General features: G+C 39.3%; 2 protein-coding genes and 1 long non-coding RNA gene across 6 annotated transcripts; 1 reads left to right on the top strand and 2 right to left on the bottom strand.

Annotated features, from left to right (window-relative positions):
- Positions 1-1,004: 1,004 nt before the first annotated feature.
- si:ch211-15d5.11 (nuclear receptor coactivator 7) lies at positions 1,005-16,528 on the top strand. 4 transcript variants are annotated; one of them, XM_034674755.1, is made up of 16 exons: positions 1,005-1,133; positions 1,826-2,035; positions 3,499-3,695; positions 3,852-3,931; positions 5,683-5,820; positions 6,289-6,465; positions 7,589-7,720; positions 7,797-7,981; positions 8,070-8,461; positions 8,558-8,717; positions 11,711-11,918; positions 12,028-12,144; positions 13,950-14,102; positions 14,962-15,057; positions 15,322-15,395; positions 15,521-16,528. In XM_034674755.1, exons 2-16 carry the CDS (start codon positions 1,935-1,937, stop codon positions 15,654-15,656), a joined length of 2,346 nt encoding a protein of 781 aa, XP_034530646.1. In that variant the 5' UTR covers positions 1,005-1,133; positions 1,826-1,934; the 3' UTR covers positions 15,657-16,528. The 4 variants fall into 4 exon arrangements, with proteins under 4 accessions (XP_034530646.1, XP_034530644.1, XP_034530645.1 ...); XM_034674753.1 differs by having other exon boundaries at positions 6,286-6,465; XM_034674754.1 differs by having other exon boundaries at positions 1,013-1,133; positions 1,809-2,035; positions 6,286-6,465.
- LOC117806085 lies at positions 5,844-11,835 on the bottom strand. The gene is made up of 3 exons (XR_004629594.1): positions 11,691-11,835; positions 8,540-8,729; positions 5,844-8,369 (listed from the first exon to the last, which is right to left on the bottom strand). It is a non-coding gene; the product is annotated as an uncharacterized LOC117806085 (long non-coding RNA).
- Positions 16,529-16,565: 37 nt separating the features above from the next.
- Positions 16,566-24,327, bottom strand: selenon (selenoprotein N). Its single transcript, XM_034674757.1, has 12 exons — positions 23,773-24,327; positions 22,878-22,995; positions 22,648-22,778; positions 22,041-22,253; positions 21,834-21,958; positions 21,207-21,344; positions 21,039-21,120; positions 20,653-20,841; positions 20,465-20,570; positions 18,892-19,004; positions 18,580-18,681; positions 16,566-18,461 (listed from the first exon to the last, which is right to left on the bottom strand). Exons 1-12 carry the CDS (start codon positions 23,959-23,961, stop codon positions 18,294-18,296), a joined length of 1,674 nt encoding a protein of 557 aa, XP_034530648.1. The 5' UTR covers positions 23,962-24,327; the 3' UTR covers positions 16,566-18,293.
- Positions 24,328-24,829: the final 502 nt, after the last annotated feature.

Genomic DNA, 24,829 nt, shown 5'->3' with positions numbered 1-24,829 from the left:
AGGATTGATTTTAACATTTAAGGCACATGGTGTTTTTCTAATAAAGAAAAACAACAAAGATAAGTAGACATTTGAAGAAATCCGTTAATGAGGAAAAAACAACACCAAAAAACAATAAAAACAATAATAATTGTAGCAAATTAAAAAAGAGGAAAAAATAAAATAAAATAAAAATAGAAGAAGAAAAAAATAAATAGTGTAGTCATCTTCAGCAATCTGCATTGTTGGCCCGTTACTTGGTTACTGTATGCAGTACTGGCCTCTAGCTTCTTCTGTGGAGAGATGCGCACAGAGGAAGCTAGAGGCCATTCTAAATTACACAGGTCATCCACTTCACAACTTCTTTGTCGACCAGAGAAACAGCGGCAGTGGACGGCTCATCTCTCTGCGCTGCAAGACTGAGAGATACAGAAAATCCTTCAACCCTGCAGCCATTAGGCTTCATAACTCTCTAACCAATTGGAGATGAGCTGATAGACACCTGAATTAATTGTTTTATGTTTTATGTGATTTTTATAATTGTATCTGCCAGACACCTGAATTTCCGCCTTCGGGGATGAATAAAGTATTCTATTCTATTCTATTCTAACTGCATGGCTACAGATTGATGTACCCCAAATGTATGACCCATGAGTAAAAATAGAGATGTCCACTTGACTATGACAGAGTTAGACTTATAAAATATAGGCTACAACTTGTCATACATTTTTTTGAGATAACGCAAAATAGTTTGCAAGAAAGGCAAAAGCAGCAATTTGCGTCACAACAACAGCTGAGTAATGCACAAGTAGTCTTCACAAAACTCTCTTCTATAACCCTTGGGTGCTCCGTAGTCTAAAGTCAGCAATTATTTAGTCTTTACTAGTTTGTTTTATTTTTATTTCTCTCTCTTATTAGACTACCGAATGAAGATGATTGAAAACACAAGACATGTAGTCGTAGTCTACTTCCGGTTTCGTTTTTTTTCCGGCTGCGTGAGGAACTATCTTGACTACGTCTGAACTTCTCTTCCAGCAGTGGGCGGGGCTTGAATATTGAACTTGTTACCGTTGTCTGCAGTGATATCATAACACTGCAATATGAAGACACGCTCATATGACCGCCACCCCTCTTCATCCCTGGAATAGACACAGGTCAGTAAAGACCAAGATCAGTTTATCTGATGCTAATACGACATATGTCATCTCCATCATCTCTGTCTACATGCTGATGTAATATTTTTGTCTACCATAGCAGCAGTCTCGATCATTCTGTAATGTCGTCTGATGCTTACTTCCTCCACAGTAATTGTTGCACCCCTAGCATCTGCGGGTAGCAAACTGTTCATTTTTAACCATATGACTAAGTGATTTGAGAGGCTTCTGAGCAATGCATGACGAAGCTAGGCTAATCTTGTTGCTGCATTTAATTCAGAGATGTCAAGTTAATCACCTCCCATTGGGAAGGGAAATCAAGCTTTTGCAGGATGTAGCTAGATGCATTCATGTAGCAAGAAATTGACATAGTGTTAGATAGCCTCTATACAGATATGCAATGCTGCAGTCAGGAAATACAGTATCTGTGTCAGAACTATTATTAAGCAATTGTTAAGCAATAATAATAATATATCCAAAGACAAACTGTACATTATTTGTCCAGCAATCTCATAATGTAAAGTTAAACACATTAACTGTTCAGTGTCAGTTTGATTGTATTGGAAAACCTTCAAAGTTACTCTGTTAAATATGTATCTGACTTCTTTATGAGGTCATGTGGTTGCAGGAGGAACTTTTATCACCTTTATGTTAAAATCAGCCCACATTTTACAGCTCCCTTTATTGTGCAGGTGCTGTGATCAGGGAAAAAAGTTGAGCATGGGGAATAAACGTAGGAGGAAGGATGTCATCTGAACCAGTCATCCCTCTGCAAGCTTCAGAAATAAAGAAATAAAGAAAATGGCTCAGTCTGTGAGGAGGCCTGAGGCCTTAGGACGCATGGACCACGAGTCTCAGAGGGACAAAACCAGGACCAGCTACTTCGGCAATGTCAAGACCAGGTCAGGCCTGTAAATACATGGATTAGTGGAAATAAAACAAAGCTCTAGCCGGACATGTGACGAGTCTGGCTGGCATTTGCCACTCAGATTAAAGCACAATCACAATTCAGTCTTTCATTGTTAAAGGTGACATGTCCGGATTACCAGTATGCATGTGTTCAGCCAGACTAGAACAGAAACTGTAATTTTCTTAACACCAAAATACAAATTTTCTTCAGCTGGTTTCCTCCACTGCTAGTTAAGAACTCCACTTTGCATCACAGAGCATCATGTGGGCAAGTGTGACATGATGTGTCCAGGCACTCACATCCCTGGCCATGGCAAAGACAACTTCAATTCCCCTATAAATACATCCAATCAGACTGCAAATGCTGCTCCACACCATTATTTTGAATGAAATCCTTTCTATTAGAGGAGACATCTTCTCTGAAATGAAATGACTCAGAGAACAGTAACTCAACACAAATAATCTAAGCCTAAGAAATGAATAATAAATACGAATGAAGATGGAAAAAGCTAGAGGTTTGACTGTTAAACTGAAATTGTTTTACTCTTATTTGATCATATACAGTATTATTTCAACTGCATAAAGTAATTCACATCTACAGTGATTTTAAGGTCATTTTTTAAAATGAAAGTGCTAAAATCCTGGTTCAAGCTTTTGAAATGTGTGCATTTGCTCATTATAGAGTGTATAGTGGGTTGCGTTGGTAATTCAATCCCAGCTCCGACATTCTTACAGGGATATATCAGTGTTTTCTTGTTTGTGGTCGGAATTACTCATTATTAAGTTTGTTTGTATTTTTGTCTATTTGAAGCTGCGGATCTGAACAGCTGACCAGTGTACTGCAGGCAGAAGAGCATGTCTGTGTTGTATCTGCAAAAAGTGCAAAAACGAACAGGCTTTCTGGTGGCAAAGTGAAGTGCCCCAAAAAAATCCTAGTAGAGCCTACACCTTAACTGAGATGAGTGCTTGGGTCAGAGAGTCTTTCAAAATTAGCTAAATTATGTGGCAGAAATGGCCCCGTCTGTTGAAATCTGTAGCCTAGCTTGTGTACTGTTGCTCCCTGGAGTTTCTCAATACAGGGGCCGAGCTGAGACATCCTTGTGGCTAATACAATTATTAGTGATTTAAAACTCATACAACCCCCCTTTAAGAAAACTGAAATCTCACTTTAAGTGTCCATTTAACCCGTATTGCTGCTGGTGGCATAGCTAGCAGTGCGTGTGTGTGTGTGTGTGTGTGTGTGTTTATAAATGGAATTGCTCATGTGGCATCTTCTACCATCAGTGTATGAGAGTGTTGTGATTGAGTGAATGTGATATGTAGTGTAAAAGCACTTTGAGATTTGAAATACTAGAAAAAGGCTGTGTTAGTGCAACCCATTTACAATCTACTATGTGTGTGGATATGTGACGCAAATAAATCAGCTTTTATTTGTTGTGTCTGTTCTCTCTCTAAGGCTGGGTTCTAAGCTCCCTCCCAGCATTTCTCAGCCTCCACAGTTCACTAAGCGGCCCTGGGAGACTCAGCCTCAAACCCGACTAATGCAGGAGCCCACAGCCAGCAGCCAGCTTCAGCACCAACCCCTAGTGGTCCGGCCACTCGACCACATCCCCCACATTAGAAACCCCAAACTGCGGCAGTACTATCTGCAAGGTGAACCTGCTGTGATGGCATTACCATGTGTTTGCATAAAGTTATTTTCATACCGAGAGGCATGACTGCAGTGTGTTAAGCCTGCTGCCAGGTAGTGGTGATGCTTCCTCACTCTTGTGCTTCTCCTCACATTGATGGATTTTTCTTCCCATACAGGGACTTCTCTGCATCTGAACAATACGGCAGTGAAGCAGGAGCACATGGCTGGACCATCAGATGACAGCACAGGCAGCAGGGTGAGTCATATGTTTGTGACTTTTCAGACCTTGTGTGCTTGTTATGTGCATTTTGGAAACCAGCTGTGGGTACAACAGGTAAGAGACAAACTGGGAAGTTGGTGAGAATTTATCATAGGATATATCATCTGACTAGTTATGTAAGAGGGAGGATTTTGTAACTAGGGACTGGCTTCACAATTTATGGACTTGTGAGAGTTTGATAAAGAGCGTCCAAGGTGCAAGATGAGCTGTCAGTGCTGTTCTCCAATGCCATGGGAAAGCAGGGTCTGTTTCAGAGCCTCTACGACAAATACAGCAGGAGGAATGTTTATTCAGATGCCTATTCAAAGGTACTTTGTTGGTTTTCTGAGTGTGTTGCTGAGCAGTATGTTAAGAATCTGGCAGGGGCATAAGTGCTTTTACAAAATGCCCTAGTATGATATATCTTATGTTTGCTTGGAAAGTTGTCATAATTGCCTTTGTAACAACCCTGCCCAACATTGCTTCTATTAGAAACTGGCAGTTTTTTTATCCTTTAAGTCACATATATTTCACATTTTAAAGTTGAACATGAGGAATATTATTTATGGGCAGTTTATGAAATACAGAAAGCTAACAACGGACAAACACAACAGTCTAGCACTACATCCTAAGTGTTTAATGTTCAATTTTTGTTGAAAATGTTTGAGAGTAGCTCTTGCTCATGCTTATTTTTCGCTTCTGAGCAGCTTCTGGTTTCAGGTTGCATATTTCAATTGAAAATAACACACTAATACTGGCACGAAAACACATGTTTCTTCTGTGGTGACAGAATCTACCATGTGTCTAAATAATCAATTTAAGTCAACAATAAATCTCTCTGTCAGTGACCAGGTCACAACTTTGCCACTGCATGATCTTACTTTAATACTGTAATAAATACATCTAATCTGATATGATTTTGTAGATGTTTGTGAGAGTGGAGGCACACAGTGAGATCTGCACCACAGATGGCAGTTAGTTTTGATTAAGTTGAACTAAAATTATCATACATTTTCAAGTGTAACATTTATTTATCAAGCTTTGTTCTGTTCAGATTAGTACGGATGAGGATTAAGGCCAAGGAATAAAAATTAAGGTGCAATATAGATATTTTATTATTCTTACTTTTTTCTCATAATTCTGAGAAAAAAGTTGGAATTCTAGGAAAAAGTCTGGATCTCATAATTCTGAGATTAAAGTCATAATTCTGAGATTAAAGTGAAAATTTCTAGATTTTAGTCATAGTTCTGACTTTCACACAGATTTCTGAGAAAAAAACTGAGAATTCTGAGTTTAAAGTGAGAATTCTGAGATTCAAGTCATAATTCCAAGATTAAAGTCATAATTCTGAGAAAAAAGTTTTTACTTTAATCGCAGAATAAAAAAAAGATATATATTGCAACTTCATTATTTTATTTCTTTTTTCAATTGCCCTAATAACGGCAACGTATAGTTCCATTGATACAAAAAGCGAACACATAAGGATTAGGATAAGTGGATTTTTACGAAGATTTAAAAAATGTAAGGAAAGAAAAAGTCCGGCAATAAGAGTTATTGTTTCCTTTCTGAAGATTAAGAGCGATATTAAAATCCCACATCTAAAAAAGCAAAACTGTTTCTTTTTCTGTGAGGTGGTTGATTGCTATTTCCAAAATGTTATTTTGCACATGTAAAAACAATAACTGCTTCATTTTCTATGCAATCTGAATTGAACTTTTCCTCAGAGTCTATTTGGGTTTGTGTTTTAGGGTCCCCCTGGGGACACTGTCTTCACCGTCTCATCTCAGCTCAACAGTAACAATACATCTTGTGCAGAAGACAATAAAATGGGTCACAGTTCCTCTTCAAATGTAATCCCCTTTTTTGCTACACTCATCCCCAGAGAGGTAAGGGTCAACTGTGAGAAAACTGATGGCACCTGTTTTATTAATTTTGTCCAGTACTTGTGGTCAAGAATGAAAATTTGGCTGTTTTTGTTGCCTGCTCTTGCATGCCAGGATTTGACATGCAAAACAACACCTGCCTCTTGCTGGCCTCATGCTGCATGCATCTAATTCGAGGCAGTCTTTGTGTTACTCACTTTTAAAAGGCGAGTAATACCTCTCCCTAAAACCTATCGTTGTGAGCAAACCTAGAATAATAGTAAACAAAATGTACTCCTTTGTCATTGGCATCAACTGGTATGTTGTATCTGTCATCTTTAACCCTGATGTGTCACATGGCACTGAGATGTGACTACAAACAAATCAGATAGGGGAACTGCAGGCCAGTAAAAAGAGGAAGTAGCCACGTGAGTCAGTGGTGTCTGTTTCAATGTCAGAGCTAATCTTAGCATGGCTTCCATTCTAAAGCAGCTGGTCGTGCCGAAGGGAAAAAACACTTTGAACCGTGAAGGATCGTCTCAACCAGAGCCGAACTCACACTCCGTTCCTCACCTGGAGGCAGATGTGGAGGGGGATCCAGAGATTTTGGAGACCCTCACTGCTCAGCCTCAGTCCCCTTCACCAGAGGCAGAATATGACAAACTACTGGTATGCAGAAAAGTTACATTTTTATACTGTGGTGCTTTCGCTGTATGTTTTCAAAGAGCACTGCTGGAAATTAACATTTTGAGCTCTAGAATCTGGTGCAGTAGCTTAAGTTTTTAGATTTTGATCAGGAGTTTTGTGTATCTGAATAATTAATAATGATAATGTTTTTGACCCCTGATATCATTATTGTTAGAGTCCCTCCCCCCACACTTAAAGACTTATGATGCCTTCAAATGGGGTCGTGTTTACCGCGTTCATGAGAAATGGCCATACGAATGCCCCCCCTATTTTCTGAAAGCATAGAGTTTACGAGTTGTGGCATGTCTGATGAAGTCCACAGATGGTGGAGCCCATAGACTCCAGTTTCATGCCAATACATGAAGTTATTATGCTACCGATAGGGTCTGTAGTTATAGGAGCGAAATTAGCTAACGTAAGCGAGAGCAAAGTTTTTACGATGTACATTCAAACGACTTTACAAGTTCCATTTGAAGGCAGCATTCTTCTTCTTCTTCTGGGTACTGATACTGTTATCATGAGTCTGGTGTCTGTTGACAGTTGGGAAACTCTGGAGCAGATATGCATCCAGATTTTTGTAACAGCTAAACAAAGCGAACCATATAAGTATCTGCTCTTCTAATTGAGATCATTGTACATTTATTCCAGCTATTAGACGATAATTAGCCATGGTGAAGGAAAAATGAGCTGAGAAGGTTTTATAATGGATCAGATGAACAGACCATGTTGCCTTGGTAACAAGCAGCATTACAAGAAAGTCATCAAAATATTACAGCTCTGAGTGAGGACTGGATTTTATGAACACAAGAGTAGAATCTTAAGTTTGTTTTTGTTAGTGCTTTAAATCCGTTTTCAAATTAAAGGAGATTTTCTGCTCTCTTTACCTGAGAGACAGTTATTTCACTGTGTTGAATGCTGTTTGTTTGCTTTATTTAACTGATTAACAATCTCAAACCATAATCTATTCAGTTTTCTACCATTGCCTTGTGTGTTTGTGAATCTGGAGACAGACAATTCTTGGATCCAATAGTTTAAAAGGAATCACTGAATGTTTCAATATTTTAAAAACATATATTTACACTGATATAATTTGTAATACTGACAGGATGTGGAGGCGGTACCAATGCCTGATGGACAGCTCTGCCTGCTGGCTCTGCCACCAGAATGCTGTCAGGGGGAGGGACCAGCAGCCATTCAGTACCTTAAACTATTCTGCCGCTACATAACAGACCGTAAGGTGGGTGTGACCTGCAGTTTCAGTCTGATATCACTTTTACTCACACCTTGTATGCTTACATTTCCCTATGTTCCAGGGCGTGGTTTCAGGTATCCTACTGGTGACTTCAAATAAGATTTTCTTCGACCCATGTAAGACACATCCTCTGGTGAAGGAGCACGGCTGTGAGGAATACCTCCTGTCCTGCTCTGTTGACAATCTCTCGTCCGTCTCCTTCTTCTCTGACATCTCACATGTTCACTTCAGCAAGTCCCAGCAGAGGTCAGCAAAGACACACAAATAAACACACAGAAGCTGATTCATGAAAAGTCAATACAAGAGATCTTTGTCCTTTTTGATTCTTTTTTAGGAGAAAAGGAAAGAAATTTTTCCAGAAGTTGAAATCTGCCCGAAGGCAAGCAGGCAGCCTCCCAAGCCAAAAGGGGGAGCCAATCTCCTCCAGGGTGCCATCAGATTTGTCCACTCTGGCCATGAGCCTGACCAAAGAGGTTTCTTTGGAGGAGGAGGAGGAGGAGGAGGAAGAGGAGGCAGAGAGCAAAGACATGGCAGAGGTTGAGGGGGAGCTGGATGACAGCCCACTCGAAGGACTGGCAGAGGAGCACACAGGCGTTCTAGGAGTGGCCGTCCTGAGCAGTGCTGCCACCTTCTGCTGTGGAGGTCAAGAGGCGGAGGGTAAAGTTAAGACAGAACCTCTGAGCACTGTTGATACTGAGGGATCATCTGTGAAGTGTCAGACTTCAGGTACAGCATAGACTCTGGTTGGACCGATAAATGGTCTATTTGAGTCTTTTTCCTTTTCATAAACCCAATCAAACATACCTCTATGTTCTCTTCCAGTGCCTCGCAGGTTAAAAGCAGGTAGTCCTGGGACTCTGATGTTTGTGCGGCTGCGGGTTCAGCCGACTGCAGGGAAGAAGAAGGCTACAGGAGGCCTTCAGTTGGGCACAACCAAAGCTTCAACCAGAAGGGAGGCCTGGCTTGCCCTTTCACAAGAAAGGTAAGGTAACTGCTGTTAGAGAGGGACATGGGGGCTAGGTTAGAGACAGGGATCAGGGGCAGAGCTAGAAGAAGAGTCAGAAGGTGGTGGTTGCCATTTGCCATCATTCAACTCAATAGCATCTCAAACCCCCCAAAACACTTCTTAACTCATGTGATCAATCGCTAGAGCTACCCAGCTAACTCATGATAACTATGACATCATATGGGATATTTTGTTGAACATTATTTAACCGTTTTCATAGACTGTGTAGTACAAAACTGAACTTGTCCAGCTCAGTCTAGTAGTGATTACCCGCACAGGTCTCTCTGGTTGAATATGTAATCTTTTTGTCTTCCAAACTCTTGTCACTCAGTGAGCGTTTTAAAAACAAATACATTACCCTGACTGTAGTAAAGGACAAAGGTAGCTCTCTTGGCAATACATTTGTCAACAGATAGGTTCATATTTAACTGTGAAGGGGACACTTATGATACCAAACAATATTAAACAGAGTTGGTAGGGAATAATGAACAGTGAGTGGGTGGTTATATAAATAAGAATGTCGTCAAGATAAGACCAAACCCTATCACTTACCTGGCTACCATCTAAAGCTATAAACAAGGTGACACAACTTTTGGATCAGTTATTAAAATAACCTCCTTTTTTTTAGCCTAGTACTTTAGAATGCTAATGAAAACTTATGCCACAGTGTCAACAGGCAGAGGTGAAATGTGCTGATTGATTTATTTAATAGGGCCTGTGTGATTAGGTGGTCTGATCCCTATGTTATGTTACTTTTGCTGGTGAGAATGAATCACCTTTGTCATGGGGTTTTTAACCAATCAGAAACAAGTGTTAAGCCCATAACTCAATATTGAGGTCTTTTTTATGTTACTTAGTAGTATAACTAATCCCATTTCATTTTGGAGGGAAATGCTGAACCTTTAGTTTCAAAATGTTATGATTCAGTCAAAAGGAACATTCAAATTAACAAAGTTTCTACAGAAGAGTAAATGGTAAAACTATCTATCAATAAGCCATGAGGTTAAATTATTGTTATACAATATCTAGATAACAAGGAGATTACTGCTCTGTTGCAATTATAAACTTTCTGTCAAGATTCAGGAAAGGCAAGCAAAAGGTGCAGGACCCCAAATGCAGATTTAAAATAAAAGGTTTTAATAAACAAAACTGAGATAAAAAAAAACTTACTTCAAACAAAAAACCACTGGACACAGGAACACAGGGTAAGACCTGACACGATATCACAATGAACTAACAGAGAAGGGAGGAAACACAGGGACTATGGGTGGATCTGAAAGCTCTTAACGTCCATCCTCGCGTCGTTCACTCGTGTCGTTCACTCGTGTCGTTCACTCGTGTCGTTCACTCGTGTCGTTCATTTGCGTTGTTCACTCGTGTCGTTCATTTGCGTTGTTCACTCGCGTCGTAGTCTTGCCCACCAGAGATGCGAGGATATGAAATGAGAGGAGAGAGGAAACGAGGAGATTTGAATTACGAGAAATGAGAAGTCCTTTCCTCCGGAACGTCACATGAAGCGACGTTGATTTGTGATGACGGCTTTAACAGCTGTTTGTGTCTGCACACATACTTCACTGTAATAATTGATAATGTAAAAAGTAACAGAGCTCCGTCTCTGTGTTTACCTGTTTAACAAACACCTGAAGATGAAGAGAACCTGCTCTCTGTTTATTCTGTCCTGAAGCATTACAGATCGATTCTCCTGTAAAATGCCTCATTATTAAATTATTTATCACTTTCAGGGAAAATAGAAATCATGCAACTCTTTTCAAACCCTGTGCTCATTAATGATCAGCCTCATATGAAACGTTATTAACCTGACAGGGAATATAACAAGTGTTTATTATAACAGACAAACTTTACTGTCAGACGTTTATCCTCTTCATGAAGAAAATGAGAACAAACGGGGAAACTAACGGAGAAATAACTGATCATGAATATACATTCTATCTATGATATCAGACTCTATTTCATTAGACAGTGAATCTGACAAAAACAATCAGATGTAACATAATTCATCCTCTGAATGAATGATTTTGCTTTCAGTATTTTGTGTTTAAAACTCACATCAAACTCTTTTTAATCTCAGCTCATCACATACAGACTGTTTAGAAACCGACGTATGTTTATTATCTGTCTCAGGGCACCCTTAGTGACTGTTTTAAGGTCTGTCTTTTTTCTATCATTAAACTCAAGTGACCTGTAGTTTCAGAGAAGTCCGAGCCGCTGCAGCGTCCATCAGTGAGAGGTATTCAATAAGGGGGGGGTGTCTGTCAGAGAAAAAACTTCCGCGAATTCTGCACTCGTGTTTCCTTGATTATCGCGCCTCCAATCAGTCTTCTCCATCCTCTCTCCTCCAGCAGTGTTATGAGCTTTGGGATGCCACTTAAGATGGCGGGTCAGTAACTACTTGGAGGAGCAAGTAGAGCTGAGACTGAAGTTAAGAGCTTTGAGATCCACCCTACATACACACACTGGGTAACGAGTAATTGACACAGGTGTTGAAAACAGGACACAGTTGAAACTAATTAGGGTAATCAAAAAAGAAGGGAAACTCGCAAGGGCAGGAAGTAAAACTCATCTGTAAACACAGGGATTCAGAACTTCAAAAATAAAATAGGAAGCACTTGACAAAACAAAGACGGAATACATATGAGAGTATACAAAAAAAGGAGAATGTATAACACAGGGGAAAACAAAAATACCCTAGAAACTTAATAAACCTGAACAGGGACAAGATTAACCAAAAATCGCTTAAAGACAACAAAGAACAGACCAAAACGTAACACCTTCCTTCATAACAGCACTTCATTATAAGCTAAAGTAGAATTATAAGTAAGAGAATATATATATTGAAGCATGTGTTCAGCTCTCCACATTCTCCCCCTGGTACTGTCTCTATTGTTTTCTTTTCTCTCCCTGTTTACACAGCTGTTGAGTTTTGTTTACCGTTTCTTTCCCCCCTGCAGCACCGATGAGCTGTACGCCTACCTTACACAGCATCGACCAGACTTGTGCATATTAGAGGGGCGAGAGGAGGGCAGGGAGGCAGAGCGTGACGAAGAGGAGTTTGTGCTGATTGAGGACAAACAGGAAGGAGGGGAAGTTGAGGAGGAGGAGGAGGAGGAGGAAGAGGAGGTGTTTCCGAGGCACCGCAGCACCGGGGACGACTGGGAGGTGAGTCTCACAGACAACAGGAATGGAGCTATTACACCAAAGACTAACTTCTTTTTTCGTAACTGAGACAAATTCAGTCAATGTTATTTTTAACACATTTTATTTGCAGATGGTGTTGATGGAAGAGAGCGGAGACAAGCCAACCCAGGTCATCGACAGAGACCCTGAAGGACTCAATAATATTGTAGAGAACAGCGACATTTTGGAGGCTTCACATGTCAGAGAGGTGGGTGACAAACAGACAGTAGAAATAAACTGTTTACACACTACTCTTCACAAACAGTATACATTTTAGTATGTTTATGTTGTTTATTTTAAGCTGCACAAAAGATTGCTTATTGTGATTTCCCTGTTGACTTTGAGACTTCATTGATCTATAAATCGGTAGCTAGGAAACAACTGTTGTCTATCAAAACCAAATAGCTTTGTAAACAAGGACTAACCACAACATCACCAGCTGTTACATACATGAAAACACTTTCTAAGAAACCAAGAGGATGAAGCCAAATGTTTGACAATAGCAAACAAGTGTTTGTGAGTTTAAGGTCTAATAGTATTTCTTTCATGTTTGCTTGCATGGAAAAATAATTTTTTCTTTGATAAGATAAGATAAGATATTACTTTATTGATCCCCCGGGGGGGAAATTCAGTTGTTACAGCAACCCAGACATAAGTACAATCAAGAAAGAAGTTTCAATAAGTACAAAAAAGTACAATAAGTACAAAATAAAAATAAAAAATAAAACAAAAAATAAAACAAAATAACATAAAATAAATAAAAAAATAAAATAAAATAAAAATAAGTAAAATAAAATAGATAAATAAAGCTAGAATACAATTTAGATATATACAATGTTACAAATGGAATTTAAATTAAATAGCAGTAATTACAGGCAGTATTAAAAAATGTTTCAGTAGTGACAGGTTGACATGGTGTGATTATGGTTGGTAATGACAAATTAAGCAATAAATAGAAGAATATTTGTATGTAATATGACCATGGGTTGTACTTAGAATAGTAATGTAATTTAACAAAATATAATATTGCAAGATAAATAATTTGAGCATTGTTCTATAAAAATGCTTAATCAAGTTATATTTTAACATTTTTCTGAACTGATTTCTTAAACAGTTTATACATTTTTCATTGATTTAGTCAGGTTATGGGCTCTTTTGTCAAAACAGTAAGTCTAAAGAAAGAGAGAATTCAGTACAGATTCTGGAGCTCTTTGTGTTAAATGTATGAAAAGAATTGAATGCTTCACTTTTAAATGTTCCTCATGTGTCCCTCACAAGTGCCAGCCAGAGCGCGTTCTGTTTTTATGCACCAAAACTGTGGAACTCTCTTCCTCTGGACATTAACACAGCGACCTCTCTGGGTGTTTTTAGAAGTAAACTTAAGACCTACCCTTTTTAATCTGGCATTTAACTTTAATATTTTTATTTTATTCTATCTTATTACATTGTATTTTATTTTTCTGGTATTTATCTGATTTAATTTTTTTTTATTTTATTGTAATGATTTAATTTAACTTAATTTTTTCTGTTATTTCTCTGATTTTATTTTATTTTATTGATTTGATCGTCATGATTTTACATTTTAAGTATTTTATATCACTTTCCTTTCTACCTTTACCTATGGCTGTTGTTTTCTGTTCCTTTGGTTCTTTTGTGAAGCACTTTGAGCTGCATGCTTGAATTTAAGAAAGGTGCTATATAAATACAAATGTGTTGAGAATAGTCATGTTCATTAGCCTGCACAATTTAAAGATTAGCATGACAGTTTTGTCATTACTTTCATTCATCTAGTCAGCTGTGAACTGCACCTGGTATTTAAGCAGATGTTAATATTTAACTAACATGCATATGAGAACTAGCTTCTGTGGTGCTGCCATGTCCTGTAAGTAGTAAATAATTGTGTTGCAGGAACACTGAGTTTGATTCCTTGTATTTAGGTAGCTTATTCTGTTCAGATTTATCCCCCTTCCATCCTGTCTCAAGTATTTCTCCTCTCTACATATCTTCCTTCAGCTGTGTAAGGAGCTTCCCCCGAGGACAATTGGACACACTTGGCAGCTGGCTTACAGTACATCCCGTCATGGCGCCAGTCTGAAATCTCTCTACAGAAAACTGAGTTCCACAGACTCCCCCGTTCTTATTGTCATTAAGGATGCACTGGATGAGGTAAAACATTATGGGGCACGGTTTGTTAAGTTATGCACACTGAAAATAACTGCATAAATTCTCCACATTTAGCTCCAAAACGTCATAAAAACATAGTGTGAATTTTTAGAAATCACTCTTGTTATCACATTTAGAGCAGTATTTGTGATCTTCTCCACATTTTAATTTTTTTGTGAAAAATATATTTAAGTCACAATGACTGTTAAATCCAAATGCTAAATAGAATTATTAATGTTAAATGTTAAACATAATTGTTAAATCAAAATCTAAATGTTAAATATAAATATAATTGTTAAATCTAAATCTAAATGTTAAATATAAATATAATTGTTAAATCTAAATCTAAATGTTAAATATAAATATAATTGTTAAATATAATGGTTAAATCTAAATCTAAATCTAAATGTTGAATGTTAAATATAAATGTTTATTTGGTATTTCCACTAGGCGTCAGTATGAATTTGTATGCAGTGCTGTTAGTACACTTGATTTATATTTAGCATTTATATTTATATTTATATTTAACATTTCTTTTTAACATTTCACATTTCGATTTATATTCAACATTTATTTTTACATTTTGATTTATATTTAACAATTAGATTTAACATTTAACATTTGTATTTATAGTTAGCATTTGGATTTAACAGTGATTGTAACTTAAATATATAAAAAGGTTTTTATGAGGTTTTGGAGCTCAATGTGGAGAATTGCTGCTGTTATTTTCAGTGTGCACAACGTGACAAATGGCATCCCATAAAACATGCATTATCCTAATTTGAATCTTGATGTTGTACAGTATATACGTTCAGTATGTATTTTTTATTGTTGTTGCTGTCACTTGAAATGTCTCTATCAGATATTCGGGGCCTTCCTCTCTCACCCTCTGAGGCTCAGTGAGACGTTCTATGGCACAGGAGAAACCTTCCTCTTCATGTTGCATCCTCGCTTTAAGGTAAAGTACCTGAGAACTACTCACAGTGTTACTTTAGTGCTGTTAGTTAGGCCAGTTGTGATAAATTCAATTCGTTTTCATTCTGTGGAGGGTCAAATGGTCGAAAAGACCTTGAATAACTCCCTTCCAGTTGCTTGAAGCCACAGAGGCTTTGTTAGCTACATTATTATGCACTTTTTAAATATGGTCATGACTGAAATAAGAGAAGTCTTTAGTTCCTGAAGAGGCACAAAAACATTGTTGTGTCTGCCTTTTTCTCTGCAGTGTTTCAGATGGACTGGAGAGAACTCCTTTTTTATAAAAGGAGACTTGGACTCCTTTGCCATTGGTGGAGGCAGGTAATACTATCTTTAAACTCGGTCTCTATTCCATTCTTGTGCTCTTTCCAAAGTATAATCTATTCTCCATATTTGGATTTTTTTATTTGGGTTTGTTTTCTTCACCACTCTCTTTTTTCCTTCAGTGGTCACTTTGGTCTGTGGGTGGATGAGAATTTGTACTTAGGTCGCAGCAGCCCCTGCTACACCTTCAACAACTGCTGCCTCGCAGAGACCGATGACTTCCGAATCATGGAGCTGGAGGTGTGGACGTTCAGCTGAAGAGACTGAGTGAACACTCTGGGACTCACATGACAGCAGTTATCACTGAGCAAAAACCCAAACACAGCCACTCATTCATGTCATGGCAACATCCATGTAAAAGAAAATATCTAACACAAACTGCAGGATTTGTGTGATTCAGTGCTGTGGGCTGACATGAACGGAACAGGGCTCAGTGGGGCAGTGGGGCTCAGGGGTTTTGATGGTTGACTGTTTCACAGTTAACTCATTCCTGTGGATTTGGAAACCAGACTGAGTTCTGAAGTGGAGTCGAATTGTCATGAAACAGGATTCCTTGAATACTTGCTATTTGAATGGAGTTGGTTACAAGCCTTAGACTGCACTTAGTTTTAAATGTGAATCACTTAGTTCATGCTATCTCATCATTTATAATGTGAATATGAAGGTACACTGTCCTCTGAGGTTATGCATGTACCCTATTCATATGACTGTGTTCTTTAATTCTAGGAGTTTGAAACGCAAATTAGTCTTTGTATGATCAAATTTTTGCTCTACAGATCCAAAAATATCATCAGACAGCAATCATGTTTAAAGATTTTCATCCATTACTGGCACAGAAAACAGAAATTAAGACTTGGATTTTGTGAGAAGCTTCTTTGTTAAAGAACATCTGTACTTTCTATGGATCTTAAGAGCCTCATTCATAGATACTCTGAAGTATGCCATTCTTAGTTCTGCCTCATTCACTACCATAGTTTCTGAAATATCTGTATCAATTTAACTTCCACAGTTAGAGCTCTCACTAAGAACAGCTTGAGCTACTTTGCTCATATGGCGCGTTAATGTAGATAAGCTAATAAAAATCAGCACAAACTAACAGTATAAACATTAAAAACCTTTGTATAACCCTACAGTTTGTTTGATTCTGTTTAAAAGACAAAAGTTCAGTTAAAAAACCCAAACATTTTTATTTGTATCTTAGTCGAAAAATTGACACTCATATGTTAGCAGTGTTTCTCCCTAAGGAGCCTCAACAGACTGATATTTCACATGCAGTGGAGATTGTATGGCACTGAAACACAAAGCCACATTCATTATGTCATTTATGGAGCTTCTATGGAAGCCCATAGGGGCCAGATGGCAGCAAGCGCTGTTGATTAGTTTTCTGGATTTGTTTTAAGTTTGTGTATCTCTTTCAATTTTTATTACTGATTAATACATGAAAGATCAGTTTTTTATCTTTAAAATTTGAACAAATTTTTTTTGATATTCTTTTAGTGACCTTTTTTCTACTTTTGAGGAAAAAAATGTGGCACAGAACATTTTATTTGGTTTCTTTCTTTTTTTAACATGGAAAAAAACAGCTGGAGAAAAAAGTTTTAACAGGTAAATCTGTTTTTTTTTATAGAAAATTGAGCTTACCTTTCCTGTGTAAAAACATGAAGTTTCTGCAAGTAAGAAAATATTTTTAAGTAATAGAAAGATTATCCTGGCAAGATGTGTTTAAACACCTGCTCAAAGGCCATAAACACAAGAACAATTTGTTTTTACTGACCTCTCAGGGCTTCCATAGATTAAACTTCACTATTTGAAAACAAGTGTATTAGATGCCTGTGTGCTTACAAGTTACACCCAAAAAAAAGAGAAACTGACCTGAAGAACTATGATTTCATATATGACTGAAAAAGGTGAGGAATATGAGGATTATTGTAAAAAACAAACAAAAAATAACCCTAATGCTAAATCTAGATTTCCTCTTGTGTAGCTGAAAACACAAGTGAACGTATTATTTGGACAGAAGCCGAAAACAGGATAACAACAGTACACAGTGCCTTCCAGTATAAGAATCAAACGTCATATAACTGTTTGGTTCTGTTGAGTTACATAAATATGAACCAAGAGGTAAGCAAGCTATTGGCTGTGCAAGCTGCACGCCAGCTACTGCACAAAATAAAGGATGTTCTTTGGTGTGGTCACATAACCCGAATAGAAAAATCAGCAAAATATTAAACATTTGGTTTCAAACTCACAAAAAAGTAAAACAACAGAGTCATTCCATTAATGTGCCACAGCCCACCCTAGTTTTTTTAGTGCTGCTTTTGTCCCCTGAGTCAGAGTAGGGTGTTTCCTCCAGCAGCCTCTGCAACAACATCAGACATCGCCCAGCCTTGACAAAGCTTTCAGGCAAAGTCTTCACAAACTGCTGAAACATAACTGGAGACAACAAATGCTTCTGTCCTGACTCTGGGTACATTCAGCAGCACTAAAACACACTGTTGTTAAATATTGCACATGAACACCACAAAAACTGAAATGGAGTTTGTTCAGTGTGCTATGACACGTATGAATTGTCTTAAAAGCTGCACTGTCTATATTTTATATCAGCAGCTACAAGCAGAGACATTAGATCTAACTGTGCAAGGCTTTTGTATGTCATTCAAATATACCCACATTAACACAAGGTTCAAATATTTCCCTGTACTGTTTGTTACAGTACAAACACTGTATAGAAAACTTTCTAATTCCCAAATAAATAGTAACAAAGAGGATAGAAGGCAAAAATATTTTTTTTCAGCTGCCAACACTGAGGGGAAATCGTCCCTACGTGATTGGTGAAGGGTTTTCTTTATCTTGGATCACAACCTTGAGGAATGATCAACATTTCCTGCACAAAAACTACTGTGCAAGGTAATCCTTGGCTCTCTCCAGCCCCTCTTTTAGGAAGCTGATATAAGTGGACGTGGAGGGGTCCTCAAAGCTGCTAGAGAAGCTGAAAGTTGCTCCTTCTTCCTCTGGTTTCATGGCCGTTTGGTCAAGGAAAAAGTTTGCATTGATGTGGTGAACCTAGAGATACACAAGAAATAGATGAAGACTTTGTTTCAGAGTTTGTTCCATGAAAGTACAACTGACAAGAATTAGTTCTCCAAGCTCAACTGTGGGCTGATAAGAGTAGAATATTTACAATAGTTCCATTGGGCAGTGCCACCATCATCTCCACAGGGAAGTTGTACTGCTCCAGGTGTAATTTGGCCTTTTCACTCAATGCAGTGTTCTGCTCATCAGCCTGATTCAGAGGAACAAAGTTTGAAAATGTTCTAAATGACACCCAGTTTATGAATTGCAAAATACAATTGACTAACATGGAGTTACAAAAGATGTGGTACAAGACCGAAGAAAGACTTGAATCGACAAAAGGTGACAAAAGATGCAATAAATAATATACTTAAAAGTAAAACTCAGGAAACAAGAAAACAATTAACTCCAGACTACTCACCTGCATGTTCTCCAGTTCTCTGACTAGAGACCAGCTGCTGATGAAGCTCTGGTTGAGCAGGGCCAGGACGGGCGAACTTTCCAGGACTGTCTCCCGAAGAGTTCGCCCAGAACCTAGAGAGTGTGAGAGGGAAGAGAGGCAGAGATTTTAGTAATATTTCCTCCTTATGGAGGGAATATGTGGCGTGTATCCGGAATGGACAGGAATCTGAATACAGGGATCTGACAAAAGCCTTCAGTGACTGGAGTCACAAAAACTGCCTCCTACTGAACTCCTCAAAGACAAAGGAAATGATAATAGATTTCCGAAGATCTAGGCTCTGCCATCAGCTAGTTAACATTCGAGGGGTGGACATCGAGGTGGTGCCAACCTACAAATATCTAGGTGTACAACTGGACAACAAGTTGGACTGGTCCCTTAACACAGATGCACTCTACAGGAAGGGGCATAGCCACCTCTTTTTCTTAAGGAGGCTCAGATCCATATATATCTGCAGTAAGATGCTGCAGATGTTTTATCAGTCTGTGGTGGAAAGTGTGTTATTCTGTGCTGCAGTCTGCTGGGGAAGCAGAATAAGACAAGAATGTGAGGCGACTGGACAAACTAGTGAAAAGAGCTGGCAGTGTGATTGGAACCAGGTTGGACTCACTGGGGGCTGTGGTGGAGAGATGCAAACAGAAGAAGCTAGAGGTCATTCTAAATTACACAGATCATCCACTTCACAACTTCTTTGTGGACCAGAGAAACAGCAGCAGTGGACGGCTCATTTCTGCGCTGCAGGACTGAGAGATACAGAAAATCCTGCAGCCATTAGGCTTCATAATCCATTAGCCAATAGGAGATGAGCTGATAGACACCTGAATTACTTGTTTTATGTGATTTTTATAATTTTATCTGCCAGACACCTGAATTTCCCCCTTTACACTCTATTATATTCTATTCTATTAAGACATGCACTGAAATGTGCCAATCAAAAGGGTGAAGAACTAAATGCTGAGTTAGCTAACCTACTGTTTGCCACCAAAGGACACTGGTCATACTACAAGAAATAACCCTGAACCTAAACCTAACCCTTACCCTAACCCATGCCCTACCCTAACCCTTTCCCTACCCCATGCCCTACCCTAACCCATAACCCTACCCTTACCCTAACCTGCCCTAATCTACCCCTTACCCTACCCTAACCCATAACCCTACCCTTACCCTAACCTACCCTAATGTAACCCTTACCATAACCAAACCCTAAGAGTAAACCTAACCATAACCCCTAAACCTAACCCCCAAAACCTAACCCCTAAAACCTAACCCTAACCCTAACCCCCAAAATCTAACCCCTAAAACCTAAACCTAACCCTAACCCTAACCCTAACCTTACCCTAATCCTACCCTTACCCCTTACCCTAACCCTAACCCAGGGCTGAAGGTGTCTCTGTAAAAATATTTTAGATCCTCTTTTAGAAGTTATCTTGTCTTGCCTCAAACCATCATTTTTTAAATACAAAGCCAGAGTGAGGAAAAACACTTTCCAGATCTCAGAGAGTGTTCAGAAAGTCAACCACATTACTGCTCTCACCTCAGCAGGACTGGTCGTCTAACGATCCCCAAAGCAGAATCGAATGCACCAGTTTCTTCTCTGCTTCAGCTCGATCAAAGGCCTCAGAAAATGGCAGGTAGGATATCTGTAAGCAGCACAATGAGAACAATGAATCTGTTGTGTTAAAGTCAAGAGCGGGCTGAGAGGACACATTTTTGGAAAGTCACCTTTTTGAAGGGGTAGAGGGTGACGTCAAGGCGTCGGGTGGCTTCCTGCCGACTGATCTCTGACGCCCAGTGGATTTCCTCAAAGACAAACTGGATGGGCTCGCTGCTGCCATCTCTTCTGTCAATGATGTTTCCCTGCTCGTCCATGATGACGGAGGGAGTGGACGGGCCTGCAGACTGCAGCTCTAACTGGAGACACAACAGTAGCAGATTATTTTTCAAAGTCATGCTTATTTTTTGAAACAAGTGAATAGGCGATAAAAAAATGGAATGCCTGGAAAAAGTAAATTATGATCAACACGTCAAACAGAGTATACAATAAATAATGAAGTATAAATAAAGTAATAGAAACCCTTGTCCTTTCATCAACATCACTGCAGCTGTACCTGAGGCAGGTATCCGATGTCCACCTCCATGTTGCTACTCTCACTGGCCCCGTAAAGCCACTCCATGTCCACGTTCAGGGACCTGGAACACAACAGGACACATCACACTAGAGCTCCAGTATCTGACAGCATCATGCTGCAGGGGAAGCGTAGGTATAAAAAATGTACCTGTCATTGGGGACAAAGAGGTGGAAGTGGCGGACATGAGATGCATCTTTAGACAGAATGATGTTCCCGGTGAACTGCCCTGGGGTGAACCAGAAGGGAAAGTCTGGAACATCATTGAGCTGAAACTCTGCGTGAATCCTGCAGAGGAAAACAAAATGCAAGATGAGTTCAAAATGTTCCCTACTTATCGTTTGGTGACACGGAAGCCACATCACAGCACCAATTTTTGTGCAGTCTGCAGCAACAAAGTCAACTGAATTATTGATTCTGACTAATTCAAAACACTCAAGAAGCCTGGCTGTTTTCTCCCTTTAACCACCATCAAGAATAACTTGTTTATATCTGCCAAATAAAAAAGTTCCCAACACTACAACTGGAGTACTTTTAACAGCATTAGAGGGCAATGTAGTGTAACATTGACAGAAAAGTCAAGTGGACCCTTGGGATTTATCTCTGCACACTGATTTGAAACTGAAACCAATGGCTGCCTGCCAGGAAAGACATCTCCATTAATATTCATAGTATGTGCTGTATACTTGTCAGCACTTATGTAAAGTATGCATAACTTAGTAGTTAATGAGCCAAAGGGAGAAAAGGGCACCAGTCCCGTCTTTTAAGTGTCCTCACCTGAAGACAATGTCGTAATAAAAATCGTTGCTGGCACGGATACAGGCGACGGCACCCTGAGGAGCGAAACGTGACTTGATGAAGGGTCGAGGGTGGAACATACTCAACAAAGAGTGGATGAGAACCTGCAGCAGGATAAAAACCGTGATCAAGGAACAGTACTGTTATCACAAGTCTTGACCTAATCTGAATTCTATTTTGAAATACCTCTTTTCCCTTTGGTGTGGGAGGGTGGTAACGATTGTTGGGCAGGTACCCAGTGAAGATGTTGAGCTCGCTGGGGATCACCCACCAGGTGTCTCCTACCTCAACTTTGTTCTTTGGGGGCAGGAAAACTCTAAACTGACTGGCGGAGAGGGATGAGGAAGGCACTGCTGGGCTCTTCCATGAACGCAGCCCGCTTAAAGAGCTGTGAGACACCTGCAGGGACAAGATGAAATCAAGATTTCCATGTAAATGTGGAAGTTTTACTTTATTTTTATTGCTTAAAGGGGAAAAAGGGACAATTCAGAAAGCAGAAAAAATTGTAATGTAAGATGTTTGATATGGCATTACTTACTCTCTTTCTTTCAATTTTTATGAGGGTATTTTAAAGAACAGGTACAGAATGTGAGGGTATTTTCCTACATGTACAATTCAAGGATATATAGTAGAAAAGAATGAAAAGAAGAGAAAAAAGAGCTGAGAACCCAAACAATTAAAACCTGTTGCTCCTAGGCTTTCATTTTAAATACTAGAGGTCATTTGGATATATAATTCATGGTAGTCAACATAAAGAGGACGATCAAGCTGCTGTACTTTGATCTTGTCATACCCCAAGAAAACCGTCCTTGCTTTTTGTCATGGAGTCCAGCTGAAGTGGCTGCATTTTTGCCTCCAGGGTTAGAGTCTCTCCATTGGGGTCATGGATCACTTCCTCCTCATAATCAGTTGGGGGTGAAATTCCTGCAAGAAACCCACAGAAATCCCAGTCAAAGTGGGGTTGTATGTGACTACAGGGATGAGGATATTGTGATATCTGGTTGAATAAGGGATGTGATGTACCTGTGAGTTTCTCAGCGATAGGTTTGAACTCCTCCGGACTGAGATACAGGTCATGATTTGTGTCTAAGGAGGAGAAGAGGAAAAGCCCCTCGGCACCAAGCGTCCGGACACTTTCTTCCTGTTTGGTGAGGGCACATGCATTAGATTGGTCCTTTATCAGCATGTCATCTGCTTCAGAGATTTTGAATACAGCACAAACGAGGGCAGCATGCTCTCTCATCACATAAAACACCCACATTTTGGAGACTGCATGATCCTGCATTTTTGGGGGGGAAAATGCATGTTACAGGTTTTCAGTCCTGTGAGTCATAGCTTTCATTCAACCTGAGCTGAGCTGTTTGGATAAAGATCAGCCCAGAGGCCACAGATTCCCGGTATGTGTTAAATAAGACCACCCTCCCTCAGACAGATGCGTGCCTACTAGTGCCTGTACAATGGAGGGAGAAGGGGGAGGGAAGTAAAACAACAGCTAAGGAGACCGTTTATAGCTAAACAAGGGTGAAGTTAACAAGATGTGGAGTTTTACCAGCTGTGGAAAAGAACCACCCACTCTCTAATATAACATCAAGGGGTGAAAAAACTGCAGAGGTGGTGTTCAATGGCGACAGATGTCTGACAAGTACTAACACTAAACCATGATAGTATCTTTTCATATATACTGCATTTCATGTATAGTTTAACACGGGTTTTAAGGAGATTATTAATGAAACAGGACAATAGATGCGCTCTAACAGTGTTTTTACAGTAATCAAATGTACAAGAAAGGCAGATTTTAAGCTTCCTATGAAATCAGACAGACATTTTCTATCTTTATTTCCTTGTCATCAAAATAAAAAGCCCACTCTGTTTAGATCTCTTCTAAATCACGAGGTGTGTGTACAAATGTGGATCTCACATGACGTTTGATGAGCTGGTTGTCTTGATAATATTTGATTCCAAAGGCGAAAACAGGGACAGCACCAACTATAAGCAGAGTCCAAATCGCCTTGGAGATCCAGGATGTAGAGCCCGGACTCTGCTGCCCACTCCGCGCCGGATTCATGCTCTCATCCTCGGGAGTTGTTTTATCCACGTCTGCGGCCATCCTCGACCTCCACCTCAGCTATTTGGACGCGGACATTGTGGCTGAATAACAAACAAAAAATCCCCCACTCGCCAAGTTTTGCTCAAGTGTAGTGGATGTACCAGCCGTCCTGTCACAATGCAGCCGGGCACAGTGCGTTTTCTTCGGTCGTTACACTCTCTGGCAACGGCTGTAAGCTAGTAGCACAGATTTCTTATTTCCCACATCTGATGTGGAGACATATGGATGTGGTTCAAATCCATCAAGTGAACAAGTAGGAGGCGTGGGATAACCGGAAGTTTGGCTTTTTCGGGTACAAAATAAAATCATTTAGGATAAGAAATTAAAAGAAGCCCTACGCAGACCTGTTTCCATACATTTTAATTACACAGTTATATCATTTATTGTTTCTTTCAGTTGTTTTCTCAAAATGTAAAATAAAATGTTGTTGTTTTTTAACATTATAAAAAGCTGTTTTTACCCGGGGGGCTGGTGCCCTCATGTGCAAAAGAAATCGCGCCTAAGTGCCCTCTTGGATTAGATAAAACATTGCATAGGAAAGTGCCCTCTGGATGCCACTCAAATGTAAAAAATGTTTTCCGAAAAGTACCCTTGGAATGCCTTTCAGAGGTATCAAACGTAAAAAATAAATAACATTTAAAAAAAAAAAAAAAGCGTTCTCTGGATGCCCCTCAAATGTACAAAACATAGAAAAGGGCCCTCTGGTTGCCCCTCAAATGTACAAAACATTTTTTAAAATTGTCTTTGGGATGCCTTTCAGAGGTATAAAACATTAAAACAAGTCCTTAAGATGCCTCTGAAATGTAAAAACGTAAGTTCCCTCTGGATGCACATGTATTGAACTTAATGTGGAAAAATATCCCCTGGA

The sequence above is a fragment of the Notolabrus celidotus genome, chromosome 22 (genome assembly GCF_009762535.1).
Source record: "Notolabrus celidotus isolate fNotCel1 chromosome 22, fNotCel1.pri, whole genome shotgun sequence".
Lineage (NCBI taxonomy): Eukaryota > Metazoa > Chordata > Actinopteri > Labriformes > Labridae > Notolabrus > Notolabrus celidotus.
This window is presented reverse-complemented; position numbering and strand designations above follow the sequence as displayed.

Coding starts and splice junctions, on each gene's coding strand:
- si:ch211-15d5.11 (XM_034674753.1), top strand. CDS start 1,935: ATGGCTCAGTCTGTGAGGAGGCCTGAGGCCTTAGGACGCATGGACCAC. Junction 7,982..8,069: donor TTCAGCAAGTCCCAGCAGAG/GTCAGCAAAGAC, acceptor ATTCTTTTTTAG/GAGAAAAGGAAAGAAATTTT. Junction 14,103..14,961: donor TTAAGGATGCACTGGATGAG/GTAAAACATTAT, acceptor TGTCTCTATCAG/ATATTCGGGGCCTTCCTCTC.